This window comes from Rhinolophus sinicus, chromosome 18 (genome assembly GCF_057876585.1).
Source record: "Rhinolophus sinicus isolate RSI-liver-muscle chromosome 18, RSI-T2T, whole genome shotgun sequence".
NCBI classification, from domain to species: domain Eukaryota; kingdom Metazoa; phylum Chordata; class Mammalia; order Chiroptera; family Rhinolophidae; genus Rhinolophus; species Rhinolophus sinicus.
Genome location: NC_142518.1, coordinates 13,267,878 through 13,286,846, shown reverse-complemented (window position 1 = coordinate 13,286,846; position 18,969 = coordinate 13,267,878). Strand labels below are relative to the sequence as shown.

The following is an 18,969-nucleotide window of genomic DNA, read 5'->3' as shown; positions in this document are numbered from 1 at the left end:
TACTGGCCAAATGAATAAATTCCCAATCCTTAGATTGCATTTAAGGCCTTTCGCAATCTCCTGTGTTAAATTAGATAACCCTTTAGCACTCTTCCATATGTCCTTCTGAATTTGTCTCTTAATGTACCAGGGTTATCTGTATCCATCTTCCCTACTGATTGTGGGGGGCTGTCTTTGTATCCTCAGCGCTAAGCAATGTCTAGCACATAGTAGCTCCATAACAACACACTGAATAATAAATGGATCTATTTCTGAAATATAAATTTCTCTGCCAGCCATTTTGCCCTGCTCTGTTATTATTTTCATACTTACAGGATCATTGGTTTCCTTGATTTGTAGGTTGAGAAAAAGAATAAAATTACATATTAGAGCTGCAACAGACCTTCAAGCTCATCCAGGCCAGTGGTTTTCAGACTATGTGCCACAGACTCTTAGATATTCCACAGACCCGTTTCCCACCAGCTCTTCTTCCCTGCAGGGCTATTAAAGGGGATGGAAGGGAAAAATAAGCATATGAAGGACATGTTCTTTTAGCAGTTTTAAATGTTGGATTTCTTAAATTCCTTTTGAAAAATGGTTCCAGGGCTCCAGTTTGAGAACCACTGATCTAACATCCAATCCCCTTGCTTACGAAGAATAAGTGGTAATAGGCCCAAGGAGATTGGGTTTCCCAAGTTCACAAAGTTCTTAGTAAAACAGCCAGAACTAAGACTCAGGTGATCTTACTCTGACAGTAGTGCTATTTGCAAAATTCTGAAAAATGAAAAAGTTCATGAGAAGATTACCTGAAACCTATGTAACTTTACTAACAATTGTCACACCAATAAACTGTTTAAAAAATTACAGACTAAAATTACATTATTATGTGTTCACACCAAAACCTATACACAGATGTTCATAGCAGCTTTGTTTGTAACAGCCCCAAACTGGACACAATCCAGATGTCTTTTGACAGGCAAAGGAATAAACTGGTACATCCCTGCTATGGAGTAACACTGATTAACAATAAAAAGTAATGAACTGTTGATACACACAACTTAGATGAATCTCAAGGGAATTAATGCTGAGTGAAAAGAGGTTAACCTACTATATGATTCCATTTACGTAACATTCTTAAAATGACAAAATTATAGAAATGAAGACTAGAATAGTGGTTGCCAGAGGTTAGGAGTTGGGAAGGGAGGCAGCTGGGTGTGGTTATAAAGGGGCAACATACAGGATCCTGGTGATGATGAAATGTTCAGTATCTTTACTGTGGATACAGGAACCTACGCGTGTGATAAAATGGCGTAGAACTAAGCACGCACACGCACAGATGCACACATACACTAGTTAAAACTGGAGACATCTGAATGTGATTGGTGGGTTGTATCAATATCCTGGTTGTGATAGTGTACTATATAGTTTTTTAAGATGTGACCTTTGGTGAAAATGGGTAAAGGGTATGCAGGATCTCTGTATTCTTACAGTTAGTGTGAATCCACAATTATTTTAAAATAAAAAATTTAATTAAAAAAAAATTTAAATAAAATACAAATACCTCCAGAAAATAAAATGTTATTCTGTGGGTTTTTTATTTAGAGCCAAACTTGGGATGCCTCAGTTTTTGAGTCCTGAAGCCCAGAGTCTTTTACGAATGCTTTTCAAACGAAATCCTGCAAACAGATTAGGTAAATTTTTTCTTTTGTTTCTTTTGTGTGTTTGTTGGTGTTTGGGTTTATTTTTTTTCGGGGCGGGGGGAAGATGGATATTTGTTTTTGTTGTGGGATTATGAAATATTAGGACAAATGTTCAAGCAAAGATTAATACACAACATGTATTCCTCCTTGAAATAAAATTACCATTTAATCAAAATTAGTTAATTTTTCATAGGTGCAGGACCAGATGGAGTTGAAGAAATCAAAAGACATTTATTTTTCTCAACAATAGACTGGAATGTAAGTATAGAATGGAAACTTGCTTGAATTTTTAAAAAATAATTAACACATGTCTAAGTCTCTCTTTTTTTACTCCAGAAACTATACAGAAGAGAAATTCATCCACCTTTTAAACCTGCAACTGGCAGGCCTGAAGACACATTCTATTTTGATCCTGAGTTTACTGCAAAAACTCCCAAAGGTAAGGGAAAAACATGAAAACCCAAATACAAGACTATATTTTCCTGTTCAGTCAGAAAATCTTTTCTAGTACAACTCTTTATGCTATCCTCATATCTCCCCTTCATGCTCTATTCCTGCCACAATACCTAGATAATTAGTAAATCCTTTAAAGTAATTTATAGCAGTTAAGATTCTTGTTAAATCTTTTAGCAAATTATGTTGTGCCTTAAACTTTGATACTATTTATGTGGAAAAATTATTTGGTTGTGCATTTATTTACCTGCAGCTGTTTTTCCATGAAATACTCCAGTATAAATAGTTCTCTTTAAAACTCTTCTATTAGGTGGTATTCTGGAAGTACTCATAAAGTTCAAATCCCAAGCATACCTTAAACTTTACATGAGGTATAGTAACTTCAAAATGACTCATATCCTGTATCATGCTTTATCCTAAAATTGTATAAGCAGTGACTATTATACAGAAGTAATCTTTGAAATGATAACCTGTATTTCATAATATACATAATGGTGTGTTTTTCACTCTAATGCTCTCATTTAGGTGTACCAGACCCCAGGTTTCTCATTGACAAGCAAATAAATAGAAAATGTACTTACATATATTTTCCATAGAGTACATCATTCAAACTTTACTATAAAGCTTTCCAGCCAAAATCTTCACAGTCTATGTTAAGCATTGGTAGCTGTTTATAACTTTTATAAGACAGCCTTAGAAATTTGAATTAACATATGAACAAAATTTTATCAAATACATGGACAGTGATATGCATGGATTTGATTATATATATAGTGATGTTTTACTTTGCTTTCTCCATACAATTTGTCCCGATCCGGGGAAAATCTCAGACTATAGTACTGCTATATTGTATTATGTCCGGGTATTGTATTAGGAGAAGTCTTCAGTATAATACTGTGACATTAATTTTTTTTAAATTAAAGTTTATTGGGGTGACAATTGTTAATAAAGTTGCATAGATTTCAGGTGTACAATTCTGTATTACATTATCTATATCTCACATTCTTTGTTCACCACCCAGAGTCAGTTCTCTTTCCATCACCATATATTAGACCCCGTTTACCCTCTTCTAGAGCTCCCCTACCCCCTTACCCTCTGGTAACCCCTAAACTATTGTCTGTGTCTATGAGTTTTTGTTTCTCATTTGTTTGTCTTGTTCTTTTGTTGTTTTTGGTTTATATACCACATATCAGTGAAATCAATTGGTTCTCTGCTTTTTCTGTCTGACTTATTTCACTTAACATTATAATCTCAAGATCCATCCATGTTGTCACACATAGTACTATTTCATCTTTTCTTACCGCCGAATAGTATTCCATTGTGTATATATACCACAACTTCTTTATCCATTCATCTATCGAAGGACATTTTGGTTGTTTCCATGTCTTGGCCAACATAATCAAAGCTGCAATGAACATTGGAGCACACGTGTCTTTATGGATAAATGTTTTCAGAGCATTTGGGTAGATACCCAGGAGAGGGATTGCTGGGTCATACGGTACTTCTATTCGTAATTTTTTGAGCAACCTCCACACTGCCTTCCATAACGGCTGCACCAGTCTGCATTCCCACCAACAGTGTATGAGGGTTCCTTTTTCTCCACAGCCTCTCCAACACTTGTTACTATTTGTCTTGTTGATGATAGCCATTCTGACTGGGGTGAGGTGATATCTCATTGTGGTTTTTATTTGCGTTTCACTGATGATTAGTGATGTTGAGCATTTTTTCATATGTCTATTTGCCTTTTGTATGTCCTCTTTGGAGAAATATCTCTTCAGGTCCTCTGCCCATTTTTCAGTTGGGCTGTTTGTTTTTTTGTTGTTGAGTTGCATGAGTTCCCTGTATATTTTGGATATTAGCCCCTTGTTGGAGGCGCTGTTTGCAAAAATCTTATCCCATTCAGTTGGCTGCCTCTTTATTTTGTCGATGGTTTCTTTTGCTGTGCAGAAGCTTTTAAGTTTCATATAGTCCCATTCATTTATTTTAGCTTTTACTTCCATTGCCTTTAGAGTCAAATTCATAAAATGCTCTTTGAACCCAAGGCCTATAAGTTTAGTACCTATGTTTTCTTCTATGCAGTTTATTGTGTCAGGTCATATGCTTAGGTCTTTGATCCATTTTGAATTAATTTTGGTACATGGTCACAGATAGCAGTCCAGTTTCATTCTTTTGCACCTGGCTTTCCAATTCTCCCAGCACCATTTGTTGAACAGGCTGTCTTTTCTCCATTGTATGTTTTCGGCTTCTTTGTCAAAAATTATCTGTCCATATTTGTGTGGGTTTATTTCTGGGTTCTCAATTCTATTCCATTGGTCTGTGTGTCTGTTTTTCTGCCAATACCATGCTGTTTTGATTATTGTTACCCTGTAGTGCAAGCTAAAGTCAGGGAGTGTGATACCTCCAGCATTGTTCTTTTTTCTTAAGATTGCTTTGGCTATTCGGGGTTTTTTGTGGTTCCATACAAATCTGATGATTTTTTATTCTATTTCTTTAAAAAATGCCGTTGGGATTTTGATGGGGATTACATTAAATCTACATATTGCTTTGGGTAATATGGCCATTTTAACTATGTTGATTCTTCCAATCCATGAGCATGGAATGTCTTTCCATTTCTTCATGTCTTCTTCAGTTTCTTTTTAAAATGTCTCATTAGTTTTCAGCATATAGGTCTTTCACATCCTTGGTTAAGTTTATTCCAAGGTTTTTATTCTTTTTGTTGCAATTCCACAAGGAATTTTTTTTTTCTTTTACTGAGATTTCATTGTTAGTATATAGGAATGTGATGGACTTTTGTACATTGATTTTGTAGCCAGCAACTTTACTGTATTCGTTGATTGTTTCTAATAGCTTCCTGGAGGAGTCTTTAGGGTTTTCTATATATAGCATCAGGTCATCTGCAAAGAGTGACAATTTAACTTCTTCATTCCCAATTTGGATGCCTTTTATTTCTTTCTCTTGCCTGATTGCCCTGACGAGGACTTCCAACACTATGTTGAAAAGCAGAGGTGATAGGGGACAGTCCTGTCGTGTTAATGAACGTAGAGCAAAGGGCTTCAGTTTTTCACCATTAATTTTGTTATTAGCTGAGGGTTTGTCATATATGGCCTTTATTATGTTAAGGTATTTTCCTTCCATACCTATTTTATTAAGTGTTTTAATCATAAATGGATGTTGTATCTTGTCAAACGCTTTCTCTGCGACAATTGATATAATCATATGGTTTTTTCCTTTAGTTTGTTTATGTGATGTATCACATTGATGGATTTGCATATGTTGAACCATCCTTGTGCCCCTTGGTCATGCTGAATATTCTTTTCAATGCATTGTTGCATTCGATTTGCTAGAATTTTGTTTAGGATTTTTGCATCTGTATTCATCAGAGATAATTGGTCTATAGTTTCCTTTTTCGTGTTATCCTTACCAGGTTTTGGTATCAGGTTAATGTTGGCCTCATAAAATGAGTTAGGGAGTACTGTCTCTTTTTCAATTTTTTGGAAGAGTTTGTGTAGGACAGGTATTAGATCCTCTTTGAAGGTTTGGTAGAATTCACTAGTGAAGCCATCTGGTGCCAGACTTTTGCTTTTGGGAAGGTTTCGGATGACTGATTCAGTTTCCTTACTGGTGATCAGTCTATTTAGATTTTCCAGTTCTTCGTGATTCAGCCTAGGAAGTCTGTATGTTTCTAAGAACTTGTCCAATTTTTCTAGGTTATTGAATTTGGTGACATATAGTCCTTCATAGTATTCTTGGGTGATCCTTTGTATTTCTGTGGCATCATAATAACCTCCCCTCTTTCATTTCTGATTTTTTTTATTAGTGTCTTTTTTTATCTTTGTGAGTCTAACCAAGGGTTTGTCAATTTTATTAATCTTTTCAAAGATCCAGCTCTTTGTCACATTAATTTTTTCTGTTGTCTTTTTTGTTCTCTATTTCATTTAGTTCTGCTCTGATTTTTATTTCCTTTCTTCTGCTGACCTTGGGTTTCATTTGTTCTTCTTTTTCTAGTTCTTTAAGGTGTAACGTGAGGTTCTTTATCTGGGATTTTTCTCATTTCTTGAGATAGGCCTGTAATGATATAAATTTCCCTTTTAAAACTGCTTTCTCTGCATCCCAAAATTTTGGTAGGGTGTGTTTTCATTGTCATTTGTTTCTATGCATCTTTTGATCTCTTATTGCGTCTTTGACCCGGTTGTTCTTTAAAAGTACGTTGTTTAATATCCATGTATTTGTGGGTTTTCCTGCTTTCTTTTTGCAGTTGATATCCAATTTCAAAGCCTTGTGATCAGAGAATATGCTTGGTATGATTTCAGTCTTCTTAAATTTGCTGAGGCTAGTTTTATGTCCCAGTATATGGTCTATCCTTGAGAATGTTTCATGTACACTAGAAAAAAATGTATAGTCTGATACTCTCGGATGAAGTACTCTATAAATGTCAATTTTGTCCATTTCATCTGATATTTCATTTAGGGCTGCTATTTCTTTATCTTTTTCTCTTTGGATGATCTAGCCATAGCTGTCAATGATGTATTTAGGTCCCCTAGTATAATTGTGTTTTGGTCAATTTCTCCCTTTAGCTCTGTTAGTAGTTGCTTGGTATATTTTGGTGCTGCCTGATTGAGGGCATAAATATTGATGACTGTTATGTCTTCTTGTTTTATAGTCAGTCCCCTTTATCATTATGAAATGTCCATCTTTGTCTCTTGTTAACCTTTTTTATCCTGAACTCCGTTTCATCTGATATTAGTATGGGTATACCTGATTTTCTCTGGATACCATTTGCTTGGAGTGTCAATTTCCACCCCTTCACTTTGAGTCTTTGTTTGTCCTTGTAGCTGAGATGTGTCTCTTGGAGGCAGCATATGGTTGGGTTTAGTTTTTTGATCCAATCTGCTACTCTCTGCCTTTTTATTGGTGAGTTCAGTCCATTTACATTTAGGGTGATTATTGATATGTGAGGATATCCTGTCATTCTATCTTTAGTTTTCTGGTAAGACTGTGTCTCCGTTGTTTCTTTGCCTTTTTGTTGTTGTGTATTATTTCTGTGTGGTGGTATTCTATGATGTTTCCCTCTGTTTCTTCTTTTATTACAGTATATAATTCAGTTCTGGATTCAGTTCTTTTATTGCAGTATGTAATTCAGTTTCTTTTGACTGGTTACCATTAAGTTTATGTAAAATAAAGTTTCATATTTAGAGTATTCTGTTTTCTTCACCATGCTTACTTTCTCCATTCCCATAATCCAGTTCAGGCCTTTACTCTCCCCCTTTTTTATGTTTTGGTTGTCACAAGTTATCCCTATTTGTGCTGGTCAAATAGCCTCCTTTTGTATTTCTTGTAGTGCAGGTCATGTGTTAGAAAATTCCCTCAGCTTCTATATGTCTGGAAAGGTCTTTATTCCTCCTTCATATCTAAAGGATATCTTTGCTGAGTATATTATTCTTGGCTCATAATTTCTCTCTTTCAATAGTTTGAATATTTGGTTCCACTCCCTCCTGGCTTGTAGAGTTTCTGCTAAAAAATCTGATGATAATCTAATGTGCTTTCCTTTGTGAGTTACCGTCTTCTTTTCCCTGGGCCTTGAGGATTCTTTTTTTGTCGTTAATTTTTGCCAGCTTCAATACAGTGTGCCTTGGAGAAGGCCTGTTGGGGTTGAGGTAACTAGGTGTTCTATTTGCTTCTTGGATTCTAGTATCCAGTTCTTTCCACAAGTTTGGGAAGTTCTCCTCGACAATTTGTTTGAATATATTCTCTGTTCCCTTCTCCCTTTCTTCCCCTTCTGGTATGCCCATTATTCTTATATTGCTCTTTCTGATGGAGTCAGAAAGTTCTTGTAGAGTTCTTTCATTTCTTTTTAGTCTCAAGTCTCTTTCTTCTTCTATCTGTGTCATTTCCAGATTTCGATCTTTGATGTCGCTGATCTTTCCTCCGTCTGGTCAACTCTATTACCTAAGCTGGCTATTTCATTTTTCATTTCTTTTATTGAGTTCTTAGTCTCCAGAAATTCTATTTGGTTCTTTTTTAAAATTTCAATCTCTTTGGTGAAATGTTCATTTTGTTCTTTGATTGTGTTTCTGAGTTCATTAAACTACCTGTCTGTGTTTTCTTGCATCTCAATGAGTTTTTAAGAACTGCAATCTTTAATTCTCTGTCACTTAAGTCACATATTTCCATGTCTTTAAATTCATTTTCTGGAGACTTTTCATTTTCTTTCTGAGCTCTTGCTACCTTGGTTATTCATGGCAATGAATGATTTATTATTTCTCTTCCTAGGCATCTACAGGAGTAGGTTCTGCAACAGGTTGATAGAAAGAGGTCTTACTTTTGTTTTCCAGTAGGTATTGGTAGAATGTTTTATTTTCTCTCTGTCTGCAGCTTTTTATTCTCTCACACACTGTCGTGTTATATTTTCTCTGCACTATTCCAGCTTCTCACACAATGGGGGGATTCCCTGGAAGGCAGGCTTCTCCTTTGTGAACAGTTCACCTGGCTCATAGGGCACCACCTCCATGGGGGGATGTGGAGAGCTTTTGAAGTTCCAAAGCTCTTCCTGCACCAGATTCAGAGCCCTTGTGTTTCAGCGGCTCTGTTTACTCCTTCAGGGATCCACCCAGATAGGTGGGGACAGGGGTGGGGTGAATTGCGAGAATTGGCCCAGAGTGATGGCAGCAACCACCACCATCAGCCAGTCCTGCTTCCACAGCTCCCTGCCCTTTGCCAGAATTAGTTGGCCTGCGAATCTGTGTCTGCGGACCATAGTTCTCAGAACTGCAAATATTCTGTTCTTTTGATCTGACACTGCTACTGTTATGCTTCTAGCACTGGGCAGGTGGGGGCGGGGTGAGCTCTGGGAGGGTAGGGACGGGCGGCTAGTCTCAATGCCTAAGGCTCCGTTCTCTGCTCGGTAGTGAGGCCTTAAACCACCGTTTTCAGCCTTCTTCCCTCAGTCTTTGCTCCGAGGTCTCTGCTGTGAGCATTGGGTTCAGCCGTGTTATATGCTGCCCCCTCAGCCCTGTGGGCCATAAGCAGAGCCCTAGCAGTCCGAGTTTTTTCCTCTCCCGCAGCTGCGGTAGTTCCAGGATGCAGTGAGGTCAGAGCACTGAGTTAGGTCTGCGTCCTGTGTCCGCATGTGGCCGCCTCTCCTCACTTCTCCCTTCCCTCCTCCCTGCTCGCGCAATTTGCCCAACTTTAGATGATTTCAGTTTCACGTCTCTTAGTTTTGCCTGTCTGCGGTGCAGGGAGTCATTTGTGGAGTTATAGTTGTTCAATTTGTTGTAAATTCCAGGGGAGATTTCAAGAGGCTCACCTCATACTGCCTGTCACGTTGATTTAAAATTCACTAAACAATATATGTTGCTGAGAATATGAAGCCGATGTTCAGAAAGAACTTTATACACAGTCGAGTAGATTTGTCTTTGTTGTTTGCTTTCCCTTAACATTTATAGTATAAAAGTATGCCTAATTGTGTGTTTATATTTATTTATGAATAACACATTTATTGTTTGTCTTTGTAGTGAACATTAACCATATTGTATAAGGATATTTCTATTTTTGTTAATGCCAATAGATTCCACATAAATAATTTCAATAACAATGCATGTCATGTTGTGAAATATATTTTAAGGAATATATACCATGATTATGCTAGAAATTACTTTTGGTCCTTAACTATATTATATGGAGATAATAATTTTTAACTTGTAGTTAAGATTTCCAGATAATTTTTAACTTGTAGATAAGCTTTCCGGATTCTCACATTGTGTACTGAGACCACTGAACTAAATTCCTTTCTCCTAAATTATCTGTAACTCAACCTTGTATCTCCTCCTAACCAGGAACCATAGCATTGTTAGTTTCCCATTGAGGGCTGCACTATCCAATATGGTAGTCAATTACTGAATTAAATTTAAATTAGTTAAAATTCAAAATTCTGTTTCTCAGTCACACTGGACACATTTCAAATGCTCAGTAGCTGCATGTGGCCAGTGTCTACCATATTGGACAGCACAGATAAAGAAAATTTCCATCACTGAAGGAAGTTCTATGGGACAGTGTTAATTTAGAATAACATTAAGCCAGTAATTCATCTATTTATTATATTCTTCAATGAATTAGCTATTTTCTGGGCTCTAAGGAAGTAGGATGTTAGAGTTGTGATGGCAACAGACCTCAGTGAGTATCCTGGAAGTAATGGGTGCCTGAGAAGTGGAATTCCAGAATAAGTGAGAAAGGTCATAATGTCAACAAGTCTTCCTTTAATTACCTTTCAAAGTAATTGCCTTCTTAGTAATTTATTATTCTTTTCAGATTCACCTGGCATTCCACCTAGTGCTAATGCACATCAGCTTTTTCGGGGGTTTAGTTTTGTTGCTATTACCTCAGATGATGAAAGCCAAGCTATGCAGACAGTTGGTGTGCATTCAATTGTTCAGGTGAGTGTATGTCATTTTAAATTTGAAATGTTGTACAATATAGTTCATTGTGTGAATAATTAGATTAGATTTGATCTGCTGACTTAAGTGAGCAGCTTAATACTCATTTTATATCATTGATGTTACTCGGAGAAATTTCTTTCATATACCTTTGAAAAGGTTGCATGCATCAGAATCCTGAGTACCTATCTGACCTGAAAGTAGAATTCTAAGAGAGTTGCAATAAATATCACCATCTTATCTCTCCCCTCTCCTGTGCCTCAAAATGTTTATCAGGCCTCGTTTGTTTCATCCTCTGCCTCTGTCAGGTCAGCTATGATGAACTGAGGTCTCCCGGTTCCTTGGAAAAGGGTCAGCAGACTTTTTCTGTAAAGGGCCAGATAATAAATATTTGAGGCTTTGCAGGCCATATGATCTGTGTTTCAACTACTCAACTCTGCTGTTGCAGCACAAAAGCAGCCATGGACAATGCAAAAATGAATGAGCATGGCTGTGTGCCAGTAAAATTGTATTTAGAAAACCACTAGTGAACCACATTTGGTGTACAGGTCGTAGTTTACCGACCTCTGCCATAGAAACATATAAGAAATGAAAATGAAGTTAAGTCTTAAGTTTTATGTCTTTGTTTTTTTGGGGCCCCTATTGTCATTAGGAAGAAATGGTTATGGGTACAGCCTTAGGGTGCCTTCTACCTCATTATCCCATCTGTTTATCAGAGTTGAAGAAAAAAGGGGGCAAAAGCCACAGAAGCAGGTTTATAGGTAGGGGTGTATGTGTGTGTGTGTGTGTGTGTGTGTGTGTGTGTGTGTGTGTGTAAAATAGGAGACTGGACTAGTAAATCAAATGTTATTAGAGGAACACAAGTAGTACAAGCCATTAGATTTATTTCTTCTCATCCTAATATCATTAAAAGATAAATTTAATTCATCTTCCTAATCATAGAAGGAATTAGATGTATCTTTTAAAGCATTGAATTGTTTTTAGGGTATAATTAGTGCTTGACTTCGCTTGATGATTAAGTTACTTTTGCTCTAAAGTTTTTTTCATGAGTCAATCATCTTGCTTTCTCCATTTTCTAGAAAACCAGTTTAAATGCTGGTTTTTGAACAAAGTTCATGTAGAACTAGTCTGTCCCTTTTACTATGACAAACATGTAATACTTGGCAAGTTTTAAAGTTATAACTTTTGTACCTAATAGAAATTGCAAACATATATTCTACAGAATTCAAGTTTTAACCTATACAAGGCTCATAGGCATGTGGTGGGGGTTGGGGGACAGTCTCCTACCTATAGCCAAGGACAGCACAGCTACCCTCAGCCTGTTTATGGAACCAGTAATTTGCTATTCATCATCCTACCACACGTTATTAGTCCTTAACCCATTAATGGCTTCTCTAGCAGAAGTCATATTGAAGCTATGACTTGAGGATGGAGAAAAGAGGGCATGGCTACTGATAGTCCAAAATGATAATAATAGGTATCACCTACAAATACGTTATTTTATTCCTCACCATTACCCTCTGAGAAACACAAGTTCAAGGCCACACAGCCTACAAGTGGTGCATTTGAGACAAGAATCCAGAGTTTCTAATTCTGAATCCTCCTAAAGCTTTTCTTCTATACCAGAGATTTCAGACTTTTCCCCATTTGCAAGGGTACTTCAAAGACCTGCAGCCTGTTGGAGAGTGGAAAGGGGCTCCATCACACGCAAGGCTGTCAGCCCCTTATGAAGTAGCTCTGTGTTTTTTCTTGTACAAATTTAATTTTTTGTTTTTAATATAAGTTTTTGTAAAGGGTATATTTCATGCTGTACATTTTATTGTAGATACTTCCAAAATACGCAGTTGTAGAAGAATAAATGCTGTAAAGATTTATTTTGACTGATACTCATTTATATTTAACATCAACATTGCATGTTGAGTAACTTATTTCCCTATTGAAATGTACCAAAATCATTATGGAACTCTTTGTCAGTTTATAATTGTGTTTGTAGCAGTTGCACAGGAACAGTATTCAGTTCACTGATGGATATGAAGTAAAAGAAGACATTGGAGTTGGCTCCTACTCCGTTTGCAAGAGATGTATACATAAAGCCACAAACATGGAGTTTGCAGTGAAGGTAAATGCTTTTAGATTTAGAATGCAACTCTAACAGTTCTTATTCATGCATGTCAGTACCAGTGAAAAACTACACTCTTCTTCTTTGGTAAATGTGCCTCTTGTTATAAAAAGATCAGGTAACTTTAAATGTCTAGCTAGCGAGCTTCAGGGATCTTCATCTGGAACCATGGATTCCCCTGTGAGTTACAGGTAGGGTAGCATACATCAGTTTGCTCAGGCCGGTACCAGTGTACACCTGACCTAATTTTTGGTAGCACCTCTTTTACTCTCAAGAGTCCCCCATTTTATGTTCAGGGAATTACTCGAAATTGTATACCAAATTTTGTCTGTTTACATTTTTCTGGCAAAATTGTTCATACTGTCCTTCACATTTAAAAGGATCTGTGAACCAATAAAAGACTAAGAACCACTGTCATAAAATTTATTAACATTAACTTTTAATTTCATCAGATGTCCTAAGACAGCAAGAATTTTCTAAGCCAAAAAACCAAGACACATGGCTCTATGATAAAGTTTGAGTTGCAAACTTTTAGTTGTAAGTGAACAAATATGATATTCAAGCCTCTGCCTTTTCACTTCTTGGGATGGTAGCCTCTGCTTACCCATTGCAAACAATTCAAGTAGTGTCTAAAGCTTTCAACTTACCTTGAACCTTAGAACTAGTCTATAAGTATGGATAGCTCATGTTTAATTAGTGAGAGAGTGGCATTAATTGTGATTACATCCATCCATTTATCTAGATATAGAATATGATTTCACTGTGTAAAAATTAAAATGAATGTGTTTTATATATGCATAGCAAATATCTGGGAAGACACATAAACAAATTGTTACTTTTCTAATCTTGGATCTAATTGCTTTAAAGTTATCAGTGTCCACAAGGCTTTCTGTCAGAGGTAAAGATAAACCATAGAAATACATTTTAATATTCTCTCCTACTCATTGCCTATAGTGACATCTGGGATACATAGAAATTTTCAAATTGCTTACATGAAAGGAGAGAAGATGAATAATGTACTTGGTAAGCAGTTTAAGGATATATCTTTCCTCCATAAACACATCAGAAAAAAAGCAGAAATGTCCTAAGGCCAGCTTTGAATGACAGAAACCAGGAGTAGTATACCAAAACCTTGAGCATATCTTCAAGCTATTTGTGGACTCTTGTAACTTAAATTAGATTCATAAAACCAATCCCAGCACAACTGGATTCTACTGAAATTACACAAATCTGAGATACACAAGCACAAATATGGGTATAATGTAAACTGGGCTCAGATTAGCAGATCAGAGAGAAGGTTGCAAAAAATAACACTTCCAGTGTGTTCTGGTTTTCAGAAGACTAGTCCCAGATCATATCCCTTGAATTAGAATGTCTATTCCATATGTTTCCTCTTAATCATCCATTTGCCTAATTCCACAAAAATGACAATTTACAGCCGATTATGGTTGACACCTGTATGTATGTCTTCCCTGTTTTCCAAATACAGAACTGTTTTATAACTAAACCCATTTCAGATAGCATATTTGGCTCCTACTAAGAGTTACAAGGGATTTCCTAGGTTGCTAGAGCATTTGGGTATCTATTACATACATTAATTACTAAGCTGCTTTAAAATTGCAAATATGAAGGTCACAAAATTTATTTCAGACTACCCTTTGGATGAAATGAAATCAAACCTTGTCTTTTTAAAAATACAATATTACTTCAACAGATTAAAACATTAAGAGAAATATTTTTAAGAAGCAGCTGACATAAAAGGATTGGAAAGCTACATTAGTATTTTAAAGGGCTTTATTATAATAATTAAACTTAATTCTAGGCAAGTAAAATTTTAGGAGTGGTTTTCTGCTTAGCTTTCTGCCTAGCTTCGAAAATAAGCTTGTTCTACTTAACTGTTAATTAATTTTTTATAAGTAGCTTACAACTAATGGGATATTCCATTGAAGCATTTTATTAAAGGAAGTAAAGTTAATTCAATAAACAGATGCTAGTAGTGGTGTTATAGATACATGTTGTTCTTAATTATCTGTATTGACAGGGCTTAGAAGTTGACTGAGTTCCCAAAAGTTTAAGATGTTCAAGGACGGAAGAAAGATATGTTAATTATGGTCTTGGTACCTTTTCTTGAGTGTTTGAGTTTGTAGTAAGTTTAGGACTTAACTACAAACTTAAACTGGAGAGACCTGGTAAGAATGTAACTCATGGCATAGAATTTACGTTACAGTCTTGCCATCTGCATCAAGACTGGCTTTTGAATTTTGATTAGGTAGTCTGGCCAGGTACTTACATAAAACTACTTGATAAATGGCTTATATATACAGTGTTTACATAAGATGATGCCCAAGGTCTGTAGCTGTGTATTCTTACAGTTTATGACTGTGTAGTTCATGAGATTTTGTGATAACCATTTGCCTTTTAGATTATTGATAAAAGCAAGAGAGACCCAACAGAAGAAATTGAAATTCTTCTTCGTTACGGACAGCATCCAAACATTATTACTTTAAAGGATGTAAGTAGATTCTTTAACATAGATCATTTGAATCTGAGCTGTTTTCAAATATTATGGGGTAGACAAAGAACTCAATATAATAAACAAAACAAATAGATTGGAGGACAACACATATAGCATAATTTCAGTTACAAAGAAAAATATGTTTATATAGTTAATTTTTCTCCTTTTGCTTTAAGAAGAAAAATGTCGCTGACATAATTGCTTTTAACATCTGCATTTACTGGAACATTTAGGTACTAATTAATATTCAGGATGGACTAGTCGCATGCTGCATGGATTTCCCCAAACTCTTCCACTGTACTGCCAGAGAGAGCTACAGTCATATCTAAACATGTTACTTCCCTACATTTCATACCCTCATAGCCTCTGGTCCCACCTTCCCCTGTCCATAGTAGTTTTCACGTTTCCTCACATACCCTGTGTTTCAGCGATGCTCCAGTGTATATACATTTTTGAAAATGCCTCGTTTTCTCATGCTGCTCTGTCTTTGAATTTATGGTTCCCTCATTTGAGGACACTATTTCCCTTATTTGCCTGGCTAACTACCATACATTTAAGACTTTGCTAAGGCATTACTTCCTCCAGGAAGCCTGCCCCGCCCCTCACCACCCTCAGGACAAGTAAGGTATCCTTTCCCTGCTCCCTATGACTTTGATAATAGAGCTGTTGGCAAAGGGTGTGAACTCCCCAGGAAGCATTAAGTCCTCTCGTGCTGAGGGTGGTCACATAGGCTCAAAGGCCATAACTGGGAGTTGTAGACCAGATATCACGAGGCCAACTGAGCCAGAGGTCTACCTTTCACATCAGAGATTTTGTGAATTCCAAAGTTTACCCTCCCTTCTCTTTCCGAACCAAAACTCCAGTTTCCTCAGATTAATTTATCATTGCTCATTGTTAGGAGAATGTTAACTTAGTCCCATTAAAATGTGAAGCTGTTTAACTTAAGTGACTCTTTCATTAATATAACATCCAAGAATCTAACCAAGTAAATCCAAAAGGAAGTGTAGAAAATACTGTCTCGCGGCCTTGCCTTGTAAACTCCCTCAACTGTCACTATTTTTTACATCTTTGCTCCTTCCCTCGTTTCAAATTTCAAAGTCTCTGAAATTTCCCCCACTTTTTTTTTAAAGATTTTTTTTATTGGGGAAGGGGAACAGGACTTTATTGGGGAACAGTGTGTACTTCCAGGACTTTTTTTTTTTCCAAGTCAAGTTGTTGTCCTTTCAATCTTAGTTGTGGAGGGTGCTGTTCAGCTTCAAGTTGTTGTCCTTTCAGCCTTAGTTGTGGAGGGCACAGCTCAGCTCCAGGTCCAATTGCCGTTGCTAGTTGCAGGGGGGCACTGCCCACCATCCCTTGCAGGACTCGAGGGATCGAACTGGCAACCTTGTGGTTGAGAGCCCGCGCTCCAACCAACTGAGCCATCTGGGAGGCAGCTCAGCTCAACGTGCCATGTTCATTCTTAGTTGCAGGGGGCCAAGGCCACCATCCCTTGCGGGATTCGAGGAGTTGAACCAGCATCCTTGTGGTTGAGAGCCCGCTGGCCCATGTGAGAATCAAACCAGCAGCCTTCAGATTTAGGAGCATGGAGCTCCAACCGCCTGAGCCACCGGGCCGGCACAATTTCCCCCACTTTTATTACAGCATCTTCAACATTGTTTTAACTCTTATTTCTGTTTCTCCCTACTGGAATAAAAACTTTGCGGGCAGGTACCTTGTTTTCTCCATTATTTGGGGCCTCAGTATGTGGTACCTCTTATGGAGCTAAATCAAGGGTGCAGTAACTCTGTGGTGAAGGGGGAATGAAAAGGACTGAAGTTTAATGAAGGGAATAATTTAGTTCGGGATTGCCTGGAGTACAAATCCAAAATTACAGTGAGCTTTCTATTTCTACATAAGGAGTAAACTGGTATGCTTCTGGGTGGTTGGATAGAATTTCTCTTTGCTACTCAATCTTCCTATTTAATACTAGCCACAACTTGTCTTTCAGTTTAACCAAAATCAGAATAATTCATTGTACCATGTATATAAATATAGAAGTTCTGCAATTCCAGAAGTTCCAGGAAAATCACAGGAGTGTGTCTTTGTAGCAGGCCTTGCCATCAGCAGTAGATAGAAAAATCAAGAGGAACGAACCCTAGGAGCAAAAGTTCAGTGCCCCTTCGTATGCCATACCCATAGTTACTTCGATTGCCATGAATTAAGTTTCACAGAAGGAAATTACAGGTTATTTTTCTGACATTCAATCTCATCAATTCTTATTTTAATATTCTTATGTGTCTAAAACTGTTTGCAAGTTTTATATCCTCCATTGGTTGTGATAAGTAAAATTTTCCTTGAATATAAAAATGAGTTTTAATTTCTCTTTAATATGCTAAACTTTGTTCTGAGCACATGTAAAGCTTTAAATAATTTTTCACATTTTGGCGTTCAATTTTACAGGTATACGATGATGGAAAATATGTGTATGTAGTAACAGAGCTTATGAAAGGGGGTGAATTGCTGGATAAAATTCTTAGACAGAAATTTTTTTCTGAACGAGAGGCCAGCGCTGTCCTGTTTACTATAACCAAAACTGTTGAATATCTTCACGCACAAGGGGTAAGTCTTTTTAATGTTTTATATAAAAAATACACACACACATGCATGAATACCTTTTTTCTTAATGTTTGAGCTAAAATTACAAAAGTAGAAGCTACTTTATGCATGTAATGGCAAATAACTACTATTAGCTTAATTATCCTGCTGTTCTTCCTCTATGTAAACTTCTCCCATTAAGCTTGAAGTGCTACTTTGAAATTCTAGCTTATTTATATTAAATTCTTATGCTTCCCAAGAAAAAGTGAGTGAGATCTTCTGACCTGGAAGACATAGTGCCATTTTTGCTAGGCCACTCTGTGCTCTTGAGAACTGGGCTCATTTCAAGTTTAGAAACAGAACCAGAGAATCATGGGTTGTGTTCACTTATAAAAGGAAATCCTTCCAACGGATTAGGCCAAATAGTCACCTGGCTTCTGACTGGTGGATGCTCTCCTCATTTCTTCCTGATACAGATATTTTAGTAAATGGCAAAAAAAAAAAAGATCATATTTTTAAAAGAAGAGAAGTCTGGAAGGGAAAGGGGGTGAAAGAGAAAATGAGGGGAGGGAAGGAGAAAAAGAGAACAGCAGAGGAGTGAAGAAGAATTGGAAGCAAGAAAAAGAGTAAGAGATGATATCTTAAGGAGTTTATTTTCAGTACATTGTTCTCATGTTGTTTGTTTTCACCCCTAGAAACTAGCAGGTGGACTGTGTTGATTTAGTTCTAGAGCTTCTTGACTTTGGCTGGTCAAGAGTCGCCTAGGACTGTAGCTAGAAATTAGTAGAACTCAGTATTCACTGAAAAATTCATGACTTCAATCATCTAAGTCTTCTGTGTTCTTTAGCAACTCCTTAGCAGTAGTAAGTTCTTCAAGTGGTCTGGAGAAGTCATGTTCTGGATGTTAGGAACTAAAACTGAGGTGATTGATCAGGATATAAACTCCAAATTTGATGATGTAAGAAACACATAAGTCTAATAAGGAGTGTCAGAGAGGCTTATGATAAAAGAAGTATTCACGTAGGTGATTAAATGGGGAAAGCAATACAAAACTCTAAAGGATCGGTATCTTTGTGTGTGTGACATTGTCGCTTGCATATCAAATAGACAATACTTAAAGTCTGGATTTTTTTCCTTTTTCCTCCTAAACCCCAGGCCTGTCCTACTGAGCTTATCAGCATGTTTTCGTGCACATCCATT

At 36.8% G+C, this 18,969-nt stretch overlaps 1 protein-coding gene across 8 annotated transcripts in view; it reads left to right on the top strand.

Annotated features, from left to right (window-relative positions):
• The window catches only part of RPS6KA3 (ribosomal protein S6 kinase A3), a 113,165-nt gene that overhangs the window by 79,348 nt on the left and 14,848 nt on the right, over positions 1-18,969 (top strand). For all 8 annotated transcript variants that reach the window (XM_088795047.1, XM_019755409.3, XM_019755407.3 and 5 more), the window contains 7 exons: positions 1,582-1,670; positions 1,873-1,937; positions 2,016-2,118; positions 10,437-10,561; positions 12,555-12,680; positions 15,103-15,192; positions 17,635-17,793. In XM_088795047.1, coding sequence (XP_088651173.1) covers positions 1,582-1,670; positions 1,873-1,937; positions 2,016-2,118; positions 10,437-10,561; positions 12,555-12,680; positions 15,103-15,192; positions 17,635-17,793 — 757 coding nt within the window. The remainder of the gene's footprint in view (positions 1-1,581; positions 1,671-1,872; positions 1,938-2,015; positions 2,119-10,436; positions 10,562-12,554; positions 12,681-15,102; positions 15,193-17,634; positions 17,794-18,969) is intronic.